This window comes from Hermetia illucens, chromosome 1 (genome assembly GCF_905115235.1).
Source record: "Hermetia illucens chromosome 1, iHerIll2.2.curated.20191125, whole genome shotgun sequence".
NCBI lineage: Eukaryota > Metazoa > Arthropoda > Insecta > Diptera > Stratiomyidae > Hermetia > Hermetia illucens.
The window spans coordinates 109,664,121-109,690,069 of NC_051849.1; the positions used below are offsets into that span (position 1 = coordinate 109,664,121).

Here is a 25,949-nt window from a genome sequence, read left to right on the forward strand (position 1 = left end):
TACTACCATAGATATTGCCCTTATAGATTTTCCGGGTAGGATTATCCTCATCCATACGGATTAAGTGACCCGCCCACCATAATTTATTGAGCTGGATTTTATCCACAACCGGTCATGATATCGCTCATCGATTTCGTCATTGTGTAGGCTACGGAATCGCCCATCCTCATGTAGGGGGCCAAAAATTCTTCGGAGGATTCTTCTCTCCAACGCGGCCAAGAGTTCGCAATTTTTGTTGTTAAAAACCCAAGTTTTCGAGGAATACATGAAGACTGGCAAGATCATAGTCTTGTACAGTTAATTCTATACGTGAAGGTTATAACTGCAAGCAAACCAAATTTTACATACTCTTTACAGCTTTAATCGGTCTGACATGCTTTATCTTTCATCTAGCCTTTTGACAATATTTGTACCGTATTTGTGGAGCTTTGTTGGATATGTATGAAAAATTTTAGTCATGCAAAAAGTCAGTTTTTTATAAAAAAATTGACAGGCTTGGCAGCCCGTCTATACTTTTGCCCTTCGGTAGGTCTTTTGACTATCCGGTTGTTGGTTTACCGACACCAATTCAATAATTTCGAGGTAAAATTTTCCGTGCAACGAGTCATGTAGATTTTCCATCTATCTAACGTCTTACGGAAAACGGGAAGCACGCAGAATCTGAACCAGAAGCTTCTGAGGTTTTTATCTTAGTAGAAAGAAACAAGTCAGAATACCGGAAGCTGGGTTCTTGTGCCTGGGAGAATCTTTCTATAAACGTTTTTCTTTTGAAAGATAGAAATTCAAAATATTTCTTCATACATGTATTTCCAAACTTTCAGATATGTCTTATTGAAGACGTACGATTATATTATGTTCATCCTAAACAAGTATTGACTATTCACGCATACTGATTTGTACCTTTACGCAGCTGAATATTTTATTTCATACGCCAAATGTACATCTATAAGTTCAAAAGTGGAATACCACAGATACTAACGTAGATATATGTAATATATGTACACATCCATCTGGAAGAAACGCTACTCACAAAAAATTTCTGTGGCTGGTCGGTTTTGATCATAGGGTGGAGGTCATCTCAACAGACGCTACCTCGCGCCTCTACCGTAAGGAAAACGTGACCGAAACCGGCTTTAGGTGGCATTTTGCTCTATTTTTGCTTAATTCGAAACCCCACAAAGACGTGAATTATTGATTGAAACCGCCAGGCTTGTACTTAGACTGGTTTCAGCTAATACAATTACTTTTTTTTAAGGATGAGTGGTCTTGAGCCCGCCATCTACTGAAGAGCGGAGCGGAGCGAGTTGCTACTCAAATTAGTGTCGCCCGCCATTTAGTAGATGACGGGGCACAGTCAAACATTTAATCGATTTTAATAAGGTTTTGTTTCACACAGAACCTTAAAAACACAGACGCCAAACCGATTTTAATCATCATCATCATCAATGGTGCAACAACCGGTATCCGGTCTAGGCCTGCTTTAATAAGGAACTCCATCGGTATCGCTCATAGATTTCGTCGTTATGGCAAGATCATTCTTTTGTACAGTAAGAGCTTTGAGCCTATGGTGAAACGTTTCGAGCGGAACAGTTTTTGTAAGCTGAAATAGGCTCTGTTGGCTGGCAACAACTGGGTGCGGATTTCATCATTATAGCTATTATCGGTTGCGATTTTCGACCCTAGATAGAAGAAATTATCAACGATCTAAAAGTTGTAGTCTAGTATCTTTATTCTTCCCGTTTGGCCAGTGCGGTTTGATGTTGGTTGGCTGGTTTTTGGTGCTGACGTTGCCACCATATACTTTGTCTTGCCTTCATTGATGTGCAGCATAAGATCTCTCGCCTCTCTCTGCCTGCTCGATCTGGATGAAGGCACTTTGTACGTCTCGGGTCGTTTTTCCCATGATGTCGATATCGTCAGCATAGACCAGTAGTTGGGTGAACTTGAAGAGGATCGTACCTTTTGCATTTACCTCAGCATCACGGATGGTCAGGGCCAGCCTAGTCAGTCTTTTCAATTTCGTCGGGATATCAAATTCTCTCATGGCCGTGTACAGTTTTACCAATTTTAATACAGCTTCGTTTCGCTGTCTTAGAACACTAGATAAAAGCTTGAAGAACTGGGTGATACAATTGAAGTTTTAAAAGAAATTCCAAAATAAAGTATGGAAAAATCAAACTCTATTGATGCTGCTGTTTCATTTTGCGTTGAAGGACATCAGGACAGGAATCTGATTGATCATTATTCGGTATTTTCTACAGAAATTGTATGCAGTTTCCCCCTCACCGTAACAAAAGTGAACTCGGGTCAATATTTTTCAGGGACATCTTACTGGAATTGAAAACGATTTTCTCTGTTCGATTGATAATTTATTTTATTTGCGACAAAAGTACGGTTTTATACTTTTTTTTATAAAAGTGTAAAAAAGTGCCTTCCAGGCTTTTGGTACAGGAGAGCTTTAATTTGAGGTAGAGTTTTAAAATATGAATTTGCCTAAAATATAATAAGCAAGCCAGCATTGGAATCCTCTGCAGATAATAAAATCTGCAACTTTGATTCTGGAATGTTAGAAGGAATAGGTGAGGTTAACTATTCTACCAAATTTGTATATATGGAGAGTAACTTACATTTTATACCGCCTAACTGCTTGTGGTAAGCTACTGTCGTCTTCATGCACTAAATATCTGCGACATCCTTTTACAGATATCTCCACGATTTCATGCAGCGTTTTATGGAGCAGGTTATCGAATCTGAAGTCTGGGCTAAAGTAGAGGAAATATAACAGAATTTGTTAAGCACAAATTGTATGATTTCAAGGTCAAATGCAACTAACTATTCTTTGAGAGCCTCCAACAAGATGGAGAGACGCTTCGTGAAAAACATATAATCATTGAAAACGAAAAATTGGAGAGCACGTTGTGATGCCAGAGCTCGTCTTTGGATGTGTAGGAAGAATGGTTGCCTCCCTGATAGCTTAATCAACGTATCGAAAATGATTGCTGGAAATACGTGCAATGTGTAAAGCTGGAAACAAACAGCATGAGTATTCCAAAAATAAAAAATGTAAGAGAGCGAATTGAGAAAATAGGTTTTCTAGAACTTACCCTGAAATAATAATACCAAATATTTTGAGTCAGTCCGAAGGTGGGCAACCACAGCATTTTATTGAAGGCGTATTTTTCGAGCAACTCACAGTTGATCGTAGATAATGTTTCGATGGAATAAGTCCGGATCTGCGAGGACGATAAATTCAAGACGGGCAGTTGGCTACTGCAATATTATAATAATTAACATATTGGATCTATGTATTTATCTACAAAGTCTTACTAAGCTTCTTTCTCCTGGATCCACCAAGGGCATATAACGAAAATTTTTATACAATCGTCCAGGGGAACTAGATCCATAACGCAACTCGGCCTGCAGTAGAGAGCTCTTACTATACCTGAAAATATTCATTAGAATGATTGAAGGGACAAAAGGAGAGGGTAGGTGTACGAATTACCAGTGCCCACAGCGGTCATCATGCCCATGACAGCAAGAAGTTTGTCATACCACCCTTCCATGGGCTCTACTCCGCAGCAGTGCACTATATGATAAATACTTTTTTAAACGTCCATTCATTTATATTTACTTTTGTTACCTATTGCTGGTCTTATTATTGCTACCGGAAGCTTGTCGCTGTAATCCTTAACTAGCTGTTCCGCCAAGTGTTTCGTGAAAGTGTAAGAGTTAGGGAAAACACCCAGTATTCTGGAAAAATGAAAAGTGAATTGAAAACCTAAACGTATAATCTTTTTCTATACGTTGAAATTTAGTAGTAATAATATCTATATTCAAAAGGATTCAATTTTGCAAGAATTAGTATTAATTTGTATGTCTAAATTTATGAACAGATAGATGGTCTGATAGATGACGTCATTTGATTTTAAGTTTACATTTACAGTGAGTAATGCAGATGTTTTACTGGATCTATGAATACACTCGATATCAAGGCAGACATTTTCGTGCGGAGATATCAAATAGACCATAAAGTTAATCCATTTCACAGTACTTGGAGTAGATGTGGTCAAGCGACATCCACCGATATCTGAAGACAATAGCGCCTCATTAATTATGAAACTTGGCTATTGCGGCATATAATGTTGCAAATGTGCAGAAGCAAAAACATCGATGAACTTACTACGATGGAGAAGGTACGGTATATAAGCGCATGTAAAGGCTTGCGGATAGTGACATGACCCACCGGGTCAGTTGCGATTGCCGCTAGTTAATCGTGTAATTAAGTTACCGCGAAGTACCAAGATGCTTCCCTTTGTGTTTGTCTCCTTCTACCCATTGCTCCTCTCTGCGGGAGTGAACCCCTTTAAAAAAAAATCCATGACCCAGTTGAAGGAATGAGGCATTGTAACATTGGAGCTCTGTTGCAATATTGGCTTACTGCTTCCTCACTACTTGTGAGAAAAAATTGGGATTATTAATGTAAATTCTTTCAATAACTAGGACTCCATAAACGGGAAGACGGTACCCAAGGCGGTTGAGAGGCGCAGGTGATAGTGAAAAATAATCGAGTTGTCCTTCCAGCTAAGAAAGATTTCCTGAAGTGTCACTTGAGTTCGCTGTGGAGTCGTTAGTACTCCACCTGTAAAGCTCTCCATGAACCTAGTAATCGGGAGAAACTTAGTAATTGGTGGGTTGTTGACCGGCATTCACAGAATATGTTAAAAATCTTCCAGACGCTAGGCCAAAGAGCTAAAAACTAAAATTTACTAAGGCAACTAACAATATCATCATTGCCGTTGACAGAGTTTTGGGTAACCATTTGGCTAGCGATATTCGTCGTCGAAAAATCTCATCAACTCAGACCGCTCCAATACCGTATGCTTTCATGCGAGGGCCTCCCTGAACTGTCTACGTTTGATATAACTGAAGCTGACTTTGGACTGCCCTGCAAGGCAACAAAAATTAATAAGATTCACAACTTCTAGCTGAAGCGGTTCAAGAGCACTCACAGGGTATTAGCAAGTCATTTTAATCTAATAATTGCTGACTGAAACTTAGTTCCACTATTTTCCACCAAGGGGATAACTTATATCATCCCCAAGGAACAGGATACCACTTGCCTTCAAAATATTGGCCAGCTGTTTGTCTTTCAATGTTCACAGGTTAAGCTGAGAAGCAAAAGGATGCGCAAAAGTAAATATTAAGTAGTCTGCCCAATTTTTCGACAACCTACATCGATTATTAATCAACCTTTGGTACCATATCGCATTTCTGATTACTACAAGCGTTAATCTCGTTCTTGATTTGAAAACATGGAACTACAATCAAGTGCATTCTTTTTGTGTGTTTTTCTTTGGGAAACAGTCCTTTAGTCAATTACATTATCCTAAGGTCTTAGCGGAAAATAAATTGTCTCCTTTGAATTTGAAGAGAATAGGGTGGGACCCCCATTTCAAATTTCACTCCAACTGAATGTCGACATGTGTTTTCACGGGGGTTATATAAAAATTCTGTTGTTACTAGGCACTGACAACGAAGCCTCCAACGAATGGTTAATTAACGCTTTACGAACCAGAGGCATTCCTTACTTCCATTCAGGAGGCTTCGCCCGCCACAAACCACTATTAGCGGTACATTCTTCATAATCTGTCGATCATTGACCCCAGTTGTAGGTCCTGCAACTGTGAATAGAAAACCAACTGCATATAACATCTGCCTGCAGGATGTTGAGCAGTACTGAATACACCAGTCGTTATTGGAAAATGACCGGGTCACTATTACCCCTGATCACAGTGTTAATGATAATAGGCAGGATGATGCAGCCGTGCCATTGTACCGGTACACTGGTGAAAAACAGGAAGTCTTAAACTACGACCCTTTGGCAGATGATATGAAGCAGCTTTGGAGGCTACAAAAGATCCAAGCATTCCCAGTTGTGATTTCAGCGACAGGATTAATTTCAAATGGTTTATATAAAGCGCTGAATATGCTCAATCTTAGGGTGGGTATAAATGGCGATGCAAAAAAACTGTTTTTCTTGCAATTCGTGCTTAACCTGATGATCACTGTCCGGTAACAGTCTGGCCTAGTGAGGTATGATATGCTTTCAATTTGTACAATCGGGAATGTAGCAATACATTTTCACGTTGTCGCACAGACTTGCTGTGATTCGGGCCTTTGGATGATTTCAGGTCATCCTTAGGTCTAATCAGGCGGGAAGAGGAATCGTGAGCTTTTTTTAAGGTTTTGTATGAAACAAAACCTTATTAGGATCGACTCGGTGTCTGTCTTACTGTCTGTCTGTCCGTCTGTCACACCTGATTTATTCGGAAACGCCTGGACCGATTGTCACGAAAATTGGGGACAGTATGCAATCCGATGTTCCCTTTACATGCAGTAAGTGGCGCCATTTTGCATTAAGTTTAAGGGGGGCTCCCCATTCATGTGAATGGAGGGTGCAAATTTTTTTTCACAGAATGAAGCCAGGTGGGGTATCAACTGAAAGGTTTTAATTAGTAATTTTCGAAACTGGTTCAATATTTGATATTAGGTGAAACGCAGGCGAGTGAGGGCTCAAAATATGACCCCCAAAAGGTGTAACAGGTCTCGTTCTCAGAACCTATCCAACCGAAAAATCTGAAAAAAATCACAGTGGAGCATCTCTACGAAATCAAAATATATCCGGTTCCGATATCTGCACAAATAAAGTTAATAATAGTATATTTCCACATTTTAGAAATTTACCCTACTGGTTATGGTGTACCTGTTGATCACAGTATCTCAAGCAGGCCTGTAACCATTAGGAACTTTAATATGTTCCCCACTTCCAGAAGTTTCAGCTTTGCATCTGGTATTAAGTGTTCTCCCAGATGTATTGACCTACTTTGTGCCGGACACTGTCCCAGGACGTGCATAGAGGTTTCGTCCTTCTCCTCACAGAACCTGCAGGCAGTGTCCGTAGATATCCCTAGCTTCCCTAGGTGATGGATCATGTAAGTTTACAGTAATATACAATATAAAGTATGATTCTACCTAGTTGGGCGTAAATCGCACTAGTAACAAAATTATAATAGGTCAAATTTTCCACTACTGCACAAGTTTACTGCAATGTAAGGCTTTGGACGTCATTAACACGATAAAGTGAATAGTTATTCGTACGAGTCACATACCTACATCACGAGCTCGGTATAAATGAAAATCACCGGCACCTCAGAACTTTTTCTCACTTTTAAGGTTTCGTGTAAAATCAAACTTTATTAGAATCGATTCAATGTCTGTCTGCCTGTTTGTCTGTCGGCGGGTCTGTTTGTCACACCCGGCTTAATCGGAAAGGGCCAAAGCAATTGCACGACATTTGGTGAGAAGCTGTGGTCTCTTTACATACAACGAGTGGTATCCTTTGGCACGGGTTAAAGGGATTACTACCCACACATGCAAAACGGGGGTACGCATTTTTTCATCGAATATAGTCATGTGATGTGGACTGATGATAGTTTCGGTACTACGTAAAACAGGGATTGAGCACTCAAAATGCGTAACAGGTCTCGCTCTCAGAACGTATCCAACCGAAAAATCTAAAAATTATGCAACCATATGAAATCTAGCCTTCAAAATACATCCCACTTCGATATTTCCTCAAATAAAGTTAATAATAGTATTTTATCATTCCCGGCGATCTTAATGGTCATGTGGGTGAAAAGGCAGACGGTAACAGGTGCCATGGGGGAAAGGGGTTCGGAGCGCGCAATGAGGGTGGCGGGCGTATAATCGATTTTGCGGACAGCTATGACCTTGTAATTATAATATAAATACATGGTTCATCAACCGATTGTCTCATCTTCCTACATTTTATAGTGGGAACTATAAAAGGCAAATCGACTATATTCTCATAAGACGCCAACATTTTACCACTGTCACTGATTACAAGGTCCTTCGCTATGAGACCATCGCATCTCAACATCGGCCGTTGATTGCCATTCTACGAATTAAGCTACCGATAAAACAGCGTGAGGCGCATTAAATGCTGGCGATTTGGTGAGAAGAAAGAAGAAACGGTCTCACTCATACGATTGCCGACCATTACGAATGTGGAAGAATCATGGAACCAAATAAAAGACACGATCCACAAAGCGGCCTCTGCAACCCCTTGGGGTCACCAAGCCGGGTAAGCGGTAGATCACCCGAGATACTTGGCTTTGGAATGACCATGTTGAAATGAAGGTCCGAGAAAAAAAACACCTCTACCACAAATTTCTCGACGATAAAACGCCTGCTAACTAGCAAAGTTATAAAAATGCCAACCGGGAAGCAAAGAAAGCGGTCGCTGTCACCCGAGCGAACCATTACAAAAATCTTTACGATGAACTGGACTCTCGGGATGGTGAGAGAGATCTGTACCGCCTTGCTAAAAGTCGTAATAAACGTACACAGGATATCGAACACTTCTGTTGCGTTAATGACAAGAACGGTACTTTGCTTATCAACGGTCGAGCCGCAACGGATAGATGGCGAGAATACTTCGAACAGATTTCAACTGAAGAATTTGCTCATCCTCCACTTCCACAATCATTACCGACATTTGGCGCAGTTCCACCTGTCAGCGCAACTTGGTAGCTCAGAGGTGGCGGCGAGGAAGATGGGGCGGCAACCCTATCGGCCAAATCAAAACCAAGTGGCTGAGGAGAACCTCCATAATGGTGGCACCGGGGAGACACTGTAATCACTTTGGTTTGCCGGCCGTGATTCAGTAGGCGAATGCTCCAAAGGCCTAATCAGGGCGATCAGACCCGAGTCTGCACGGGGACTCATCTGAAGTGGCAAATTGGTCACGAAACCTTACCAGGGTATACTGGTACCATGGGAACCTGGGATAGCCCCTGGATCTCACATATTTCGGGTGAACTCCTGTTGTATGTGAGGACAGCTCGGTTATTTGTGGTTGGCCCCCTAGTGGGAGGTTTCATGGTGGTTGCGGTTATGCTCAAGCGAGAAGAGACCGTCGGGCCTCGGCGTGGTGTTGCGTTTCAACACGGGTGCCGTACTCCTTAGTTCGGTGGAGATTTAGGTAATTCTTGCAACCACCAGTATGAATGCTAAGCCATGCACTTGGTATAGACTGGTACCGTTGTTGCTTGTCTCAACGGGGCTCTGATTGTGGTCACAAAATCAATCCGTGTCTGAAGAGGACCGTAGGATTAAGTCTTCACGACAGATACCTACGCTAAACACCCAAGGGCTTAACTGTCAGTGCAACTGAAGTCGACGAGACAATAAAACGAATGAAATCGGGAAAAGCCACAAGACCTGACGACATCGCATCTGAGCTCTGCAAAGCGGAAAGCTGGGACCCAACACTGTAGTTCAGTGAATTCTTCAATCAGGTTATTCAGGAAAGAAGAACACCATCTGACTGACACTACTACTGCTCCAATATGAAAAAAGAACGTAGTCCAGGAGAATGTTCAAATTACCGATCCGGTTACTTTCCCATACCATGAAGATTTTTGAACGCATTCTTGATAACCGTATTTGCGAAATCGTTGAAATAACCGTGAATCAAGCCGGATTTGTCAAAAACTGCGCAACTACTGACGCAATACACGCTGCGCGGTTACTCATGGAGAAACATCGTGACAAGCATCGCCCCCTTTACGTTGCATTCGTGGATCTAGAGAAAGCGTTTGACCGTGTACCACACGAACTCATCTGGTATGCACTACGACAACACTTAGTGCCATAAAAACTCGTGCGCTGAGTTCAATTGCTCTACCAAGATCCGAAAAGTAAAGTTCGAAGTATGGCGGGTGTAACCGCTTCGTATCTCTGTTGGTGTTCTTGAAGGAAGCGCCCTCTCACCACTCCTCTTTGTTCTTGTTATGGACACCGTCATACGGGATATCCAACGTCCGGCGCCCTAAACACTGCTTTCTGCAAATGATGTTTTCCTAGCATCTAATAGCAAAAATGATCTCGAGCAACTTGTCGAAAAATGGAGTGATCGCCTCATGCGAGGCGGTCTCAGATTGAAACTAAACTGAACTGTATTTTTGATGACCAATCCCCATGAAACAGGCACAATCACTGTTAGCGGCAGTGATCTGCCCAGAACTGAGCGATTTAAATACCTCGAGTCAACGCTATCAGCCAATGAAGAACTGCGTTATGAAATTGCTTCACGCATTAACTCAATCTGGAAGAAGTGGCGTTCCACAACTGGTGTTCTTTGTCATCGACATATCAACAAACATCTTAAATCTAAAATTTACCGCAATGTCATCCGTCCTGTCACTCTCCATGGTTCTGAGTGTTGGCCAACTATAGAAGACAATGAACAACGTTTGCGGTAATGGAGACAAAGATGTTACGTTGGACTAGTAACGTCACACGTTTTGATCACATCCGAAATGAGGATATCCGCGATCGTTATGGACTTGCACCGATCGTGGAAAAGTTGCGAGGAAGGCGTCTTCGATGGTATGGTCATGTAATTCTTGCTAACGAGAATTCACTCGCCAAGATTGTTCTGAACATCGAAGTAAACAACCAAAAGGCAGGCCTAAACAACGGTGGCTTGATAGCTGGATGGGGATTTAAAAGCCTCAAGATTGCACCCAGATCAGGCATTTGATAGAGGCGAAGGCGAAACCGATCACGACGAGCCGATCTCGCTTGTGAACGGGAAAATGGCTGAAGAAAAAGAAGAAGAATAGTATATTATCATTTTAGGAATTCATCCTAGAAGTACCGTTACAAGTAATAATTTCGTGCACAATTTTGGAAAGTTTGAAAAAAATCCCGCTTTTGTCAACAAAGTTATAGGTTAAGATCAAAAGTTAAATTATAGGCATAAGGTGAGTTAAGTTATTGTTGTAAGGTCAAAATACTAGCAAAAGCACGTCTGAGATAAATATATCAGATGTCAGGAAGGAAACAGGTCTCAGTGGTCTCTAAGCCATCTTTACCGCAGCCGAGAAAGCGGGAAGCAGCAGAGATTAGCCCGCATGAAGGGAATGCTCCCAAAAAAATTCAAACCTGAACCTGAAGGGGCGAGAAAACGCGGGTAGGTCAAGGGTGAAGCCGGGATTCAGGAAACCCGCCATTAGCTATGCTAGTGCGGTCAAGGGCATTTGACTGGCCATGCTGCCAAAAATGTTTCCCGAACAAATACTCACTCGTGAGGAGCAGGGTTCGGATCATAGTTCCTCCAGTCTTCAGAAGCAAAGTGGAGGGAAAGGGTAAACTACTCAGAACCGGGGTAAATGACCGATCCCTGGAGGTAATCAAACGTCGGAGTCGCCATATCAACTATCGATTTGCAACATACCCATTAACGCGCATAGGGAAAAGCCGAGTAAAGACACACTCGGAGGAGACACCGGGTGAAAAGCATATCGAGGTCCCCGAAGAAGCCCCGACAGTCATAGAGGCGGAATGGACTGGATCAACCAGGGAAGTTGACCTGCTGCCCAGTGGCAGTAGACCTAGGACTTCTAGGGCTCAGGGTGGACAACGACGTGCAGGAAAGCGCCATGTCGGAGGAAAAGGGCAATACTCCGACAGTGAAGCCAATGGTCAGTACTAAGACAGTCCAGATAAACCTCCACCGCGCGAAAGCTGTATATGCGGTAATTCCAAGGGTAAGTTCCAAGGAGAACATTGGAATAATGCTGGCTCAGGAACCCTCGGTGTACTGGGGGCAGATTCCCGGTCTGCAAGGAGGATGCATGCAGGTAATTTGGGACTCCTTTTGTGAAAAATCAAGAGCTTGCATTATTCTTAAATGTAATTTAAAATATATATGCCTTTCAAAGTTCCTGACCGGGGACCTTGTGGCTATCCAAGTCTCATTGGAAGCCGGGAGGAGCACTCGGGGGCAGTCGTGGCAGGAAACACTGGAAACACTCCAGCATTTGTGACCAGCACTAGAGAGGAGGTACTAGACATAACTCTAGGAAATACATTAATGAACGGGATGGTCAGGAATTGGAGGGTGTCGAATGAGCCCTCTATGTCTGATCACAGGATAATCAGATTCGACATTGAGGGTAACTCCGAAATAAAAAGAATAATATGGAATCCCAGGAGAACGGATTGAGAATCCTATGCAACTTATTTGAGCAACAACATGGCGCACCTCCAAGGGGTGGTGACATTAGGAGCGAACTGGAACTAGAAACAGTGGTGGAAAACCTCAAGACAGTCGTCATTGACGGTTATGAGGCCAGCTGTCTGGTTAAGTCAGTTCCGTCATCAAGGGATATACCACGGTGGAACAGGAACCTGTCCAGAAAGAGAACATGACTGGTAGACATACAAAAATTCACTAACTGCAAAACAGAACAGAACAGCTTCAGGAAATTCTGTGAAGGAATCGAACAGATCACAGAAGCAACCAGGCTTTATAAGGAGCATATAACGGAGGAGAAGGTCATAGACAACGCAATCCCCTACATCACTATCAACACGCTTACGCACGGCTTACGGACGGTCAACTGAAACTGCTCCGTATCAGCTGGCGGATATACTACGGAATATCATGGGGACAAAAGAAATAGCACTGTGTGGGTTTTTGGATATCGAAGGAGCATTCGACAACACATCGCACACAGAGATTCAAGATGTCCTGAGCCGCAAGGGATTGAGAAACACCCTGAAATTCTGGATGGGCAAAATGCTGGAAAGCAGGCAAATAGAAGTACCGACAATACAAATTCTATTGTCATGATCACTACTTAAGATTGCCCACAGGGCGGGGTACTATCGTCGATTATGTGGGGTATGGTAGTGGGCAAACTCCTGGACTTGCTAACAAATACTGGAATACAGGACTAGGGTTACTCGGATGTCGTTTTTTTAATTTGTAGGGGCAAATATGAAGGTACCCAATGTGATAGAATGCAAACTGGAGTAACGGTTACTAATGCCTGGTGCAGGAAGGTGGGACTGCGAATCAATCCAGCCAAAAACACCATAGTACGATTCACTAGGAGACGTAAGCTTGATAACCTGAGAGCCATAAGGTTATATGACATGGAGGTATAACAGAGGCCAAATATTAGGGAATTACGCTAGACCTAAAATTACACTGGAAGACACATGTCGGAAATACTTGTCGGAAAGCTACGAGGGCTTTGATGACTTGTAGGTTCATAGCTGGAAAAAATGGAGTTGCAACCCGATACTACTTTGGATATATACTGCAATAGTAAAACCAATGATTACCTATGGAGCAGTAATCTGGGCAGAAAGAACCGAACTCAGCACACAAGCCAGGGAATTACACAAACTCGAAAGTATCAATAGGGCAATGAGGACATGCCCAACGGGATCCCTGGATGTCCTTCTGGGATTAACCCCTCTCCATCTACACATACAGGTGGATGCAGGCAAAGAGGGCAATATTCAGGATGGCCGCGAGTATCAATGAGGCAGGGAGCTGCCTAAACAGAAGGAAGATTGATATTCTTTCTAGGCGGTATCCCGAATTACTGATACCAAGGGATAACATGACAACGAGGGTTCACTTTGATAAGAAGTTTGAAACGCGTTGGAGTAACAGGGCAAACTGGGAGAGCGTGGCTGGGATATACTTAAACCAGCAACTGATCACTTGGTACACTGACGGATCATTCACAGCAGGGGGAGCGGGTGCACACTAGCGTGTTCCAGACGGAAATATACGCCATAGACAGATGTGCCTCCTTTAATCTCCAAAGGAACTACAGGGGACAGAACATGAGGGTACTTCAAAACGAGCGTCATTAGAATGATATATATTGACTAGAACATGAAAAGGAAGTATACTTTAAAGTGTTGTATGCTAATTTGTTACAAAACGCCACCTTGGGCATGCATCAACCGTTTGTCTCCTAGTAGGCCAACGACCCAAGTACATAGAAAAAAAACACAAAATAATCCTTCACTAGTTGATTCAATCTAGATATATATATGTACATACACATCAAAGACATCAATATTGTGCTAATTCTTAATAAACAAACTCTGGCCATCCAAATTAATTAAACGCATCTTCACGCATTTCCACTTTACTCCGTGCACAAAAACATACATACACTGACCAATATACGCTTAAACGCACTGCAATATTTTTCTTATCTGCTTTATTACTCCAAAAAGAGGTTTGGAAAAGCAGCACATTATGGGTCAAAATGACTGTTAATGCCGAAAAATGTGTTTGTAGGATGAAATTAAGGGGGGTTTTCGGGTAAATTTCTAAAATATAGTAACATGCTATTATTATCATTTATTTGTGCAGATATCGGAATGGGTTGTATTTCAAGGCCTAGATTTCGTACGCACCATTGTGTTTTTTCAGATCTGTCGATTGAGTCGATTGAGACCTGCTTCATTTTTTGGGGTTCGCATTTTGGGCCCTCATTCCCTTATATTTCACCCAATATCAGAAATAATATCAGTCACGAAAAGTACTAACCGTGCCACGACAATATTCGGTGAAAGAAAATTATACCCCCCTTTCACATGTATGGGGAGCCTCAAAATGACGCCACTTGCTATATTTAAAGGGATTCATAGACCACATCTTCTCACAAAACTTCAACTGATTCCGAGTAAATCGGGTGTGACAGTCAGACAGAATTGAATCGATGGCTTTATACGTTGGATGGTGATTTCAAAACTTCGCGACTCCAAAGAGATCAGATGCACTTCCCTGCTTATTTATTAAAGCATCCAGGTGTGGTCGGTCCAGGTGTGATCAATAGGGAGTAAAGGTTGCCTCAATAAGCTTTTTGTATTTATTTTCAAGAAGTGTTAGTAATGCATCCATGTCGTTACCATGGGTTGATACTCTAAGAAGGCCCTTCGTTTTATGTATAATAGATGTGCTAGGGTGAATTGAGTAGTTTTGTGTTTTTTAGTTAGGTTTTTTTGTCGCTAATGTTGTCCGTCTTTCGCTAAAGCTGTTCAGTTTTGTCTTGATCCATTTGATTTTCTTACAGTTATAATAATTTTATTATCCTACTGGGGACGGAATTGCAGCTATGGTAGTTGAGGAATCTGAAACTTACTTCTAAATCTCATAGGAAACTTGTAGTACTCTTAAAAGTTTACTACTACTAGATTTGAAAACAGGACAAATTTTACCAACTGGTCCTCCAGATGGGGGTTGGGTACGGCAAACAACCCTACATGGAACACAACTTGTTACGAAGCTACAAAAGAAGCCTCGGACTGGATTGATTTTACAACGACGAACCCGGCATCAAAAACAAACGAACGATTTACGCATTTTCTCATGGAACGTGCGATCCCTGTACAGATCGAATGCTGCCCAGCAGCTAGCCGATGCCGTTATCCCACTGTAGGCCTGATGTAATAGCGTGGCAAGAGATGCGCTGGACAGGGACCGATTTCCTGTAGAAGACCCACTGCAACATATATTACTAGTAACTATGCAGATAAACCATATGTTCGGAATAAGCTTCTTAGTCAGCCAAAAAATGAAACCTGCTATTAACGGCTTTGAAAACAAAAGCGAAAGGCTATGGGAGATTTTAACAAGTAGGTACGGAGCCCGTATTCAGGCGATACCTTGGCTCCCATAGCTTACATAAGGATACCAATGATAACGGACTACGGATCATCCAATTAGAAGTGTCGCACGAAATGGTTGTTTTATGTGGAAAATGGTTCACAAACATACGTGGGCTTCTCTAGATGGGACCATTTTCAACCAAATTGATGAATGTCAGGACATATAGGAGGCCAATATGGATTCAGATCGTAATCTCGTTGGCATGGTGCTCGGGACTCGAATAACCACACCGCCTACAAACACCTTCGGCAATCAGGTGAGATTTTACACTGAAGCCATCTATCCGTAATAGTAAAACAAGTCGGAATACCGGAAGCTCGCGCTTCGGATATAAAGGTTTTGTGTTCATTTTATGTAAGAAATTTCAACGCACATTTTTCTATCCGTATATAGCCACAAATCCAACATAATCCTTTATATTTTTCCAAACTACGAGACATACCTACATATTACAGCCATGATATTACGCTCACCCTAAACAAACAAACTGCCTATTTCCGAATACTGTACACATATATGCACGTATATAATTTGATCGTACCCATATTTCCGATTTACTTCTTATATCTATTTGAATTAGGCACTACCCGCAAAGTTCATTAGCACGCATATATTATATACCTACATACACACATGTCTGGCTGACAAAAAACTATAAAACTAAGACAAAATAATTCTCTGGGACCCAATTCATAAGAACTCATTTCGTTGTGGTATTGACGAATTGATATGTGATGATGACGTCATGCAGGTTGTAGAGTGCACGAAATTCACAAAAAATTGTAAAGTTTCACTCACTATAGCTTTGTTAGTAATAATTGGATTTTTTTCAAACTTGACCAAATTCATTACACACATGCCAAATTTTGTACTTCTAGGATGAACATAAGGGGGGTGCCGGGTAAATTTCTAAAATGTGGAAATATACTATTATTAACTTTATTTGTACAGATATCAGAACCGGATATATTTTGAGGCCTAGATTTCGTAGAGATGCACCACTGTGATTTTTTCAGATTTTTCGGTTGGATAAGTTCTGAGAACGAGACCTGTTACACTTTTTAGGGGTCATATTTTGAGCCCTCTCACTCCTCAGTGTTTCACCCAATATCAAATATTGAACCAGTTTCGGAAAGTACTAATTGAGACCTTTCATTTGATACCCCACATGGCTACATTCTGTGAAAAAAAAATTTGCACCCTCCATTCACATGTATGGGGAGCCCCCCCTTAAACTTAACACAAGATGACACCACTTGCTGCATGTAAAGGGAATACCAGATTACATACTCTCACCAATTTTCGTGACAACCGGTCCAGCCGTTTCTGAATAAATCGGGTGTAACGGACAGACGGACAGACAGACACCGTCTCGATTCTAATAAGGTTTTGTTTCACACAAAATCTTAAAAACAAGCAGATGAAGCTCGCCAACTGAAGACGACGGACAAATACCTCTACCACCAAGTATAAAAGAAACAGTCCGTGCAATTCATCGGCTTAAAAATCATAAGTCGCCAAGAGTCGATGGAATTACAGCCGAACTGGCAAAATATGAAGGCGACCACTACACCAAGCGGTTCACCAACTTATACTGAAGGTGTGGAACAGCGAATCAATGCCTAATGATTGGCAACGAGGCATTATCTGTCCTATACATCCCTTTTCATGTCAATCAGTGCAGCAATTATAGAGGTACATATCACGTTGCTGAGTACCATCTATAAGATATTCTCCGTTATGTTGCTAGATCGGATAGAACCATAGCTCATTGCAGGAAAGCTTCACTCTTGTTGAAATGTGGCCATGAGTTACACCACCGACTTCATGGCGCATATGATAACATAACCAGAGTAAAACTGTATACGGCCATGAGAGAATTCGATATACAGACGAAATTGATAAGAGTGACTAGGCTGACCCTGACCAATTTACGAGGCCAGATAAAAGTAGCACCATCACGCTCAATTCGACATCAATAACGGTCTGAGACAAGGAGATGCCTCATCGTGCCCCATTTTTAACCTGGCCCTAGAAAAAATGATCCGTAATGCTGAGGAGCATACAAGAAGCACAATCCTCTTTAGGTCCACCCAACTATTGGCCTATGCTGGCGATATTGACATCATGAGAAGAACGACCCGAGACATACAAACTGCCTTCATCCATATCGAGCAGGCAGTGTGAGATCTTGGGCTGCAAATCAATGAAGGCAGACGAAATATATGGTAATAGCGTCAGTACTAAACACCAAACAATCAACAACATAAATCGCAATGGCCAGATAAGAATAATAAAGGCGCAAAACCGAGATATCTGAAGTTCCTTATTAAGGCCGGCCTCGACTGGATACCGGTTAAGGCAAAGTTGATGATGATGATGATGAAATGAATTGGCCACCTGAAACTTACTTATTTGTGAATGCGCCTAAGAGTTCTCCGTCGTATTTTTCAGCAATTTTGACCATGGTTCTCCAATCAGCCATTGCTGGATAGACCTGAAATTGAAATAAAAATTGTGTTAGGGAAAGAACGCGCGCCTGCCCTAATTCATACGTTGACTACTGCTCACCTCTTCATACAATGAGGGCTTATACGGATAGGTATAGGCTGTGGAAATATGGATGAATCTCTGGAAGGAAAAATTGCATCAAAAATTGTTGAATTCATATTGAACTTCGTCACGCCTTTTTGGCCACGTTTCCATGCGTACTTACATTCAAATGTTTCAATCGCATAGCGAATTTCAAAGCTTCCTGCGTTCCTCTTATATTCAACATTATGGCATTAGATATTGGTTCATCGAAACGGACAGTCGCTGCAACGTGAAATACTAGCGAAACATTTTCCATGAGTTTCTCACTTTCTTCCGACATGCCAAGCCCCAGGGCCGTAATATCCCCCGGAATGGCTACCAATTTGTCCAAAGAATCTGGATCTTCTTTCCGTAAACGATCGAAAATCTGAAACAAAATGTAGTTCGGGTTTGGATAAGCTATAAACATCGAGACACATAGCTTTTCAATTTGATCAATTATTTCTAGACACATTTGCCAAAGAATAAGGCGAGTTAATCAAAGGGCGGCTAAGAAGGTAGAGCTATCCCAAAAACCTAAAGAAATGGTGAAATAAACGGTGAAGGTCCGCTCGCAGATAATGCAATTCCTCTACCGTGCCCCATTAGCACGCGCTGCATAATAGCACTTCGAAATCTGACGATACAAGTGTTTCTTATGTCATTATAAAAAAAAGCGTGTCCTTGATTCGGTGGGTTGGGACCGCACCAAAACCTGAAGTACACGAACTAGACACCCAACGGACGCAAAGCTGAAAATGAAAAATAGAAAACACCCGTTCGATCGAGCGCAACTGGAAAACTCGATACCCGATTGCCTGGCTCAAATTGTCAGGAGGCTGGGCTTTTTGCTTTCCGCCCGTCCTTAGCAAGTCATAATTGATTATGGATGATGGCCCCTGGTGTAAGCTCTGTGGAAGATAGGGAACAGTGGGCAAAGGGATTCCTCCAATATAAATGAAAAGGCACGAGAAAGATAAAGAAAATAAATGTACAATATTAAAAAATAATAAGATAACATAAGGAAAAGAAATAAAATAAATATGTTCTGGTTTCTCTTCAGTGTCGAATAAATTGTTCGCCTTACCAAAGACTTCCATGGACAGCAGCGCGCTAATCGGGATATACTCATTTTGTTGGGTAATGAAAAACAAAACAAAAAACTCCGAGAAAGGGTGGGTAACTTCAGTTAAAGGGCTGTAACCCTCCATAGGGTCTCAGGGGGTAGATAAGGAAAGTACAGCAACTTGGTGGTCTTCAGATTACTCACTGAGGAAGCAATCACCAAAACTGGTATAAAATATATTTATGATCGAGATTCACCCCTTGATGGACTATAGCGCACCAACGACACGTGTGTGCCATCGTGCGCGGTTCAGCCCCCTTCCAACTTTTCAAGATTCCCACACTCTTTCACTGTTCTGCGCCAAGTGCCTTTGGGGGCGACCAATTCGTCAGCCATCTTGAGAGAGTGGATTTTACCGCATGGCGTAGCCCACAATGCAATGGTCACCCCTCGTTAATGTGTGACCTATCCACTGCCATTAACTGCGTACCAGTTATAGATATATGCGCGGATGAAGTTCTTTGTTTTAGATAGTATCATGCCAGGGTACTCCGATGATACGACGCCGACAGGTATCGCCGAAAGCTTGAAGCTCGCGAATAACAGTGGAGTTCACTTTCCATGTCCTACTCATATATCAGTACAGAAAAAACACTAGCACAGAACAGTCTCAACTTGATCTTATTGTGGAGATAATTATAGATCTAGATTTTTGATAGGGCAGCGAAGGCGGATCTAGCGCTATTAATGGGTCGGAGACGTCCAATTCGGCTCACCGTCGGCAGAAACCAGGCTTCCTAGATATAAATTGATCGACCTCTTCGATGCTCCCCCATTAATACAGATAGGGAGAGTGAGATGACTCGTCGGACTGAGCCCTTCAGTTTTTTTTTGTGGGTTTTAACCTACATCCCTCTCTTTCCAAATCCAGAGCCATTTGGCCAAGGTCCATGGTTCGGGGAGACAGCAAAACGACGGCGTCAGTCGAAATGTTTCAGGAGAAATATCATCGTAGATTCAATTCCTCCACGTCCTCCGGACAAGGAAGCATGGAAGGCGTCACCGATAACATAAATAATATCGGTGACAGGATGCAACCCTGGTGGACTCCGCTTTGGACCACAAAATTCTCTGTACAGCACATGATATTTTGTGCCATCATATATTGCTCTGATAATGGCTGTTTGTTTTCCCGGATTGCTCCTTCTGCGCAGAAGTCACCAACTATACACCCCGTTCACACTATCGAAAGCTTTCTTGAAATCGATGAAGAGCAGGTCCAGCAAAGATCTAAACTGTACGCATTGTCCCAAAATGATCCGTATGATGCTGACAAACCTATCGATCAAGTTTTTAAGATGTTCTTTGATGCGTCCCAGGATTAATTAAGCTATGATCTTTGTGACGCAGATAGTCTTCCAATTGACTCCCCACATTAAGAAATGACTATATGCTTTTTACGCCCAAATAGTGGTTTCAACTGTCAAATTATCAGATTCGTTAAAAAGAACAATTCGGAACGCTCATTTGTTAATTATAATCGTTTAAACATTGAGTACTCATAAGCGAAAAAGAAAACGCAGCGACATCATCGAGCGAGCAATTTGAATATTATCTACGTGAAGCCGGTTTAGTGTTTCTCACTTATTACTTTTCAAGTAATCAATCAGTTTTTAACAGAAAATTGGAAATTGATACGTGAATGGACAATCCTTCAAGTTACTTTACGTTCCGGCAGTAATGGTAACAAGCTACATAACAAATTCTGATATTTTTACCTGAACGGCAATAAAACGTACGTTTCTCTAAGATTCATAGGCAGTAAAAAACAAGTCGGGAAACCGAAAGCTAGACGCTCCAGGTATGAAAGGTTTTGTGTATTTCTTTTATAAAGAGATTTGAGTGTGCATTTCTCCCATTAGCATGTAGCACGTAAAATATGCATATATTATGTGAAAGTAGCCACTTTTAAGTAATATTGACATTCATAGTCTTGAATTTGCAGAGAAGCGACAGTTTTGACCTTTTGTTAGTAAACGTGTGATTTTCACCAAATTGGATCATTGCTCCAAAATTTTGTGATTCGAGGGTTTCCCGTCAATTACTAAAAATTATAGTAATGTACTATTATTAACTTTATTTGAACAGGTATCGGTATGGAGGGTATTTCGGAGCGTAGGCACCATATAGTGGCAGCCCCCTGATTTTTTTCAGATTTTTCGGTTGAGTAGTTTCTGAGAATGGGTTCGTTAAAAAAATGATCACTTTCAACCCTCCGCACACACCACCTTTTCAACAAAAGTCAAAACTAAGACCGGCCTCGAAAAGTACTAACCGAGGCCTTTAATTTGATACCCCACGTGACTATATTTGATGAAAAAAAAATTCACACCCCCCTTTTGCATGTATTGGGACCCCCCTTAAATTCATCGTAAAAGGATGTAACTCACTATATGCGTGAGCGTTCACAGTTCCCACCTTTCTACCAAATTTGCTGTCAATCGCTATAACCGTCTCCGAGAAAAACGCGTGTGACGGACAGACAGACAGACAGACAGACAATAAACCGATTTTAAAAACACAAAAACACAAAACCTTAAAAATGGATATGCATGGACCGCGATTCTGCGGTATCTCTTCGCTTGTGACTTTTAAATTTTAAAAAATTAACATGGAAATGATCCTCACAATTTAAACCCGACTCTCAAGAAACTGGATTCCATCGGACGATGGCGATCCACTTGTTCCGCGTTTTTTTTGTGGAGTTATTTGTGCAGCAAGGCAGAAACAATATTTCATCGTCCTCCTTAACATTTCACGCGGGAAATTAATGTTGACAGTTTTATATTTTTATGAATAACCGCCAGTTGCCGGTCTACTGAAGTTTCTTGACTCGAGTTGTGACGTCACACGACATGGCGCGGGCTTTTCAGAATGTTTGAATTTGGTTGAAATTTAAAATGCTGATAATTTCAAACACACAATTTTTTTCAAGAACAGTGTTTGAGGGTTTTGATATATTGCACCATAGACGTGATTTCTGTCATTAATGAAATTAAGGCTTCTAATGTCATACTCAAAACGGGTCTTTGTAGTCTTCACGATCATTCCCTTTTTCTCTGCGGCGAAACCGTCCAACCCAATGGCTTTACCAGTTTCAGTTCATTGATGGCCGAAATCATTTCTCTTCTGTTTGAGGGGACAGTCCATATTTGCATGTTATAGTGGCTTGCCATTTCATCCAGACGATAAGGAATCTCACCGGATGTGATACAGCTAAGAACCATGGCGAGGTGATCTTCCCATCTCGTCCGTTGCTCATCACCGTAGATAGAAAGTTGACCGCTGACGTCCCTCATATTATCATCCAAAGATTTGTAATTACATGCAAACTCTTTCGTGATGCGGTATACATTTCAGAGATCATTGTAATCTGCGGCATCTTCCACTTCCCCGATCAGCGCAATAGCCAATTCTCTATTTTCACGGCGTACACTACGCTAAACTTCTCGTGATTTCGCTCGATATCGAAGTTCTATCGCATCACCGCCGCCATTGCTCGCAACGGTCAATAGAGCCTTCAACCCCTTCCGTTTATCGATGCGCTTACACGATTCCGCAGGCAGCCAGATGTTATGATACCCCTTTGGGACCTGACTTCTGTAGCATCAGAAAAAAGAGCATTTTTTGCCGGCGGCTCAATGTTCACCGATATTCTCAGCGGATTACTCAGTCAGCAAGATAGTTCTCGTACTGTCGAGCGACAGCTTGATCGTACAAGCGGTCGATTTTGAACTTAGATGGTCGCAGATGCCCAACCATGCGAAAAGTGGCGGACGCAACACGCAAGCGAACGTGGCGACCACCAGATGGTGATCCTTTTCGAGGCCAATGTCAGCGCCCCCTATATTACACACGTCTATAGGAGACAAATCTACTGCTGATCGCGAAGTGGTCTATCTGATTGCTCATACGGCCTCTTTCAGTTTATGCCCTATGATTTGGGGGTTTAAGTAGACACTCAAAGCCTTCGCGGCTTGTCGTAAAACGCGACTAAAAGGGGTAGGAATTTGTGGGCTAGCAACCTGCAAATTTTCAAACTTTATTGCTACCGAAACATCAACAACGCCCCAGATAGAAGCTGACCTTATTGCTGCGATCTTTGGCTATTCAAAACGGACTATGATTGGTTTCTGGAAGGTGCGAACGTTCCCGAACAATGGTAGCGAGGGTCGACAGAATGCTCGCTCTCTCCCACTTGAGCGGGAATTCCAGCGACATAAGCTGGACATTCTAGGCCTAAGCGAAGTAAAACGGTGGAACTCTGGAGAGTACTCCTCTCCCTCTTGCCACATTAATGGCAATGTGCTTTTGTACTCTGGAAATCCAAGTATTAGCAGACGTGAATCCAGTGTCGAGTTACTTCTGACCTTGAGGTGCAGGGAGCCAGTTTCTGATAGACTTCTAACTGCAAGATTCCGGTCCAGGTTAAAGAGCATCACAATTGTACAGCGTGATGCACTAAAGGGTGCTTTCTACGAGCAATTAAACGCAGTTCAGAGGCGGCTTCCTAAAGGTGACATTATGATATGAGATCTGAATGCCGAGGAGATAGCTGACAACACCTTGCCCGGACTTGTGATGGGGAAACACGGTCTTGGCGACCGCAGTGGTAATGGTGGGAAGTTTGTGGATTTCCGTAACTCCCACCGCTTTGTCATTGGTAGTACATTGTTTGAGCACAGAGCCTGTCTTAAAATCAGTTGGGTTTCAATTGGTCAGTTAGTATAAAAGGTACTATTGGTCTTGGGAACGAAAGTATAAATTTGATGCCCGGTACGGATAACCGGTGGGAGTCGTCTGTTGCATGTCGTGTTGCGGCTCGACGGCTAAACTGTTGTTACTGTTGTTGGCCTCTTCGGCAGGTTTGCGTAGACAGCGTCATTTACTCCTACTACAAAAACAACGACGACGAGGCAAGTGCAACATCTGACCACCCCCTGTTGCACCAGAAATTCCTTGAGCGTTCCCTGCACTGCACACTGTGCAGCAGATTATAGACCACGTCGCACTGTGGGCAACTGGTTGGTTGGCACATGACATAAACCAGGTCATTAGCTGGCCGGTGGATTTCCCAACCTTCCATTAGCAACTTTGTCACCACAAAGGAAATTGTGCTGGGGCGTCCAGGCAAAGACCGGTGCCTGGCTTGCAGCCCTCTGTCAATGTGCATCGAGAGAACAGCAACATACTGTCCGAATAACAGAAGGGCTGCCGAGTTGGAGCTAGGAACCCATGTTCAAGTTGGTGTTTTAAATGATGCCCTGCTGGCTAGATTCCTGCATCGTGTGAAGGTGGTGCTGAAATCACACCTCTCGAGGAGAATTAGATAAACACAATGAATATATTCGTGAAGCGTTCACCATCTGGAACAGTTCTGGAAAACTTCCATGCTCAAATTCCGAATGCACCACCGTCGGGCGGATAAACTTGCTTCATGACATCGGAGGCAGCATTGTAATTAAGGATGCGGTACAAAATCATTGCCAAGTCGACTCGTCACGCGCTTATTTTTACAGCAAAAAGCAAGCAAGCCCTTTCATGAGGCTGTTTGTAAGACAGATTGCGGGATGACTCCAGCTAACTTGAAGGATCAATCTTTCAATCTTCTGAGTGGGGTGAAGTCAAACCAAGAGCGGATCAATGAATGGAACTTGAAGGTGATACACGGTAAACATATAAATTGGCTTTGACAGCCATTTACCGATCTGCTGTTCAAAAAGCTTATCATAAAAGAGAGGGTAGAGGATGACCAATGCAGAATCTGTGGTTTGGCGTTAGAAATGTTGGACCGTCTCATTTTTGAGGGCACTATAATGGCGCTGGTACAGTACACTGACAATCGTGGTGCTGTATGGAAGGTGATCCATCAGAACCTTGCATAGGAGTTGCTCACATAAGATGAATATAAAACCTTTATACTCGAAGCGTCAAGCTTCCGGTATCCCGATTTGTTTTTCGTGGGGGAGAATTAATTAGATTTCGATCAAATTTCGACATGATATTAATCATATTTCGAACCACTTTTCAAAATTGTTTAAACTATTTAAACCGAAAATAACAAAGCCACACGCTAATGTCCACTAAAAGTTGTAACTAGAAGTCTCTAATTGCAAAATGTGTAATGATTTAAATTTTTGAACGTATCTCAGGTATCTGATAAGGTAAGATATAATGGACTTATAGAAAACATCAAGAACTATCCACCCAGTAGGTTCCTCTCCAATTAATCCATTCAAAGTGAACTGCAACGAATCCGTAACCAATACTTATGCAGTCACCGCCATAGTCCCACAGGATCGATATCATGGGACCAATGTTCTATTCCGTTACAGAAATGATCACTTTCAACACCACGCACTTCCTACCATTCCAACAAATGTCAAAACTAAGACCGGATTCGGAAAATACTAAACAAGACCCAAGACAAGATACACCACATGACTACTTTTGGTGAAAAAAATTTACACTCCTCTTTCGCATATATGGGGTGTCAAACGCTATAACTGACTCCGAGAAAAAATGCGTGTGATGGACAGACAGACAGACACGGTTTTTGTTTTACACAAAACCTTAAAAATAGACAACTCGGTGGAACTAATTAACTCCATCATAGCCAAATCGGTCAACGTGATATCAGAGCAATTGGAAATGACACTGATGATCCTGACAACA

General features: G+C 42.1%; 1 protein-coding gene across 1 annotated transcript in view; it reads right to left on the bottom strand.

The window, feature by feature from the left end:
- Positions 1 to 2,353: 2,353 nt before the first annotated feature.
- LOC119659544 (fatty acyl-CoA reductase 1-like) overlaps positions 2,354 to 25,949 on the bottom strand; it is a 56,277-nt gene continuing 32,681 nt past the window's right edge. Inside the window, exons 3-12 of the mRNA XM_038067695.1 lie at positions 18,291 to 18,536; positions 18,146 to 18,205; positions 17,986 to 18,071; positions 3,641 to 3,750; positions 3,503 to 3,586; positions 3,328 to 3,442; positions 3,105 to 3,270; positions 2,834 to 3,024; positions 2,628 to 2,762; positions 2,354 to 2,558 (exon numbers count right to left, since the gene is read on the bottom strand). Coding sequence (XP_037923623.1) covers positions 2,477 to 2,558; positions 2,628 to 2,762; positions 2,834 to 3,024; positions 3,105 to 3,270; positions 3,328 to 3,442; positions 3,503 to 3,586; positions 3,641 to 3,750; positions 17,986 to 18,071; positions 18,146 to 18,205; positions 18,291 to 18,536 — 1,275 coding nt within the window. The 3' untranslated portion in view covers positions 2,354 to 2,476. The remainder of the gene's footprint in view (positions 2,559 to 2,627; positions 2,763 to 2,833; positions 3,025 to 3,104; positions 3,271 to 3,327; positions 3,443 to 3,502; positions 3,587 to 3,640; positions 3,751 to 17,985; positions 18,072 to 18,145; positions 18,206 to 18,290; positions 18,537 to 25,949) is intronic.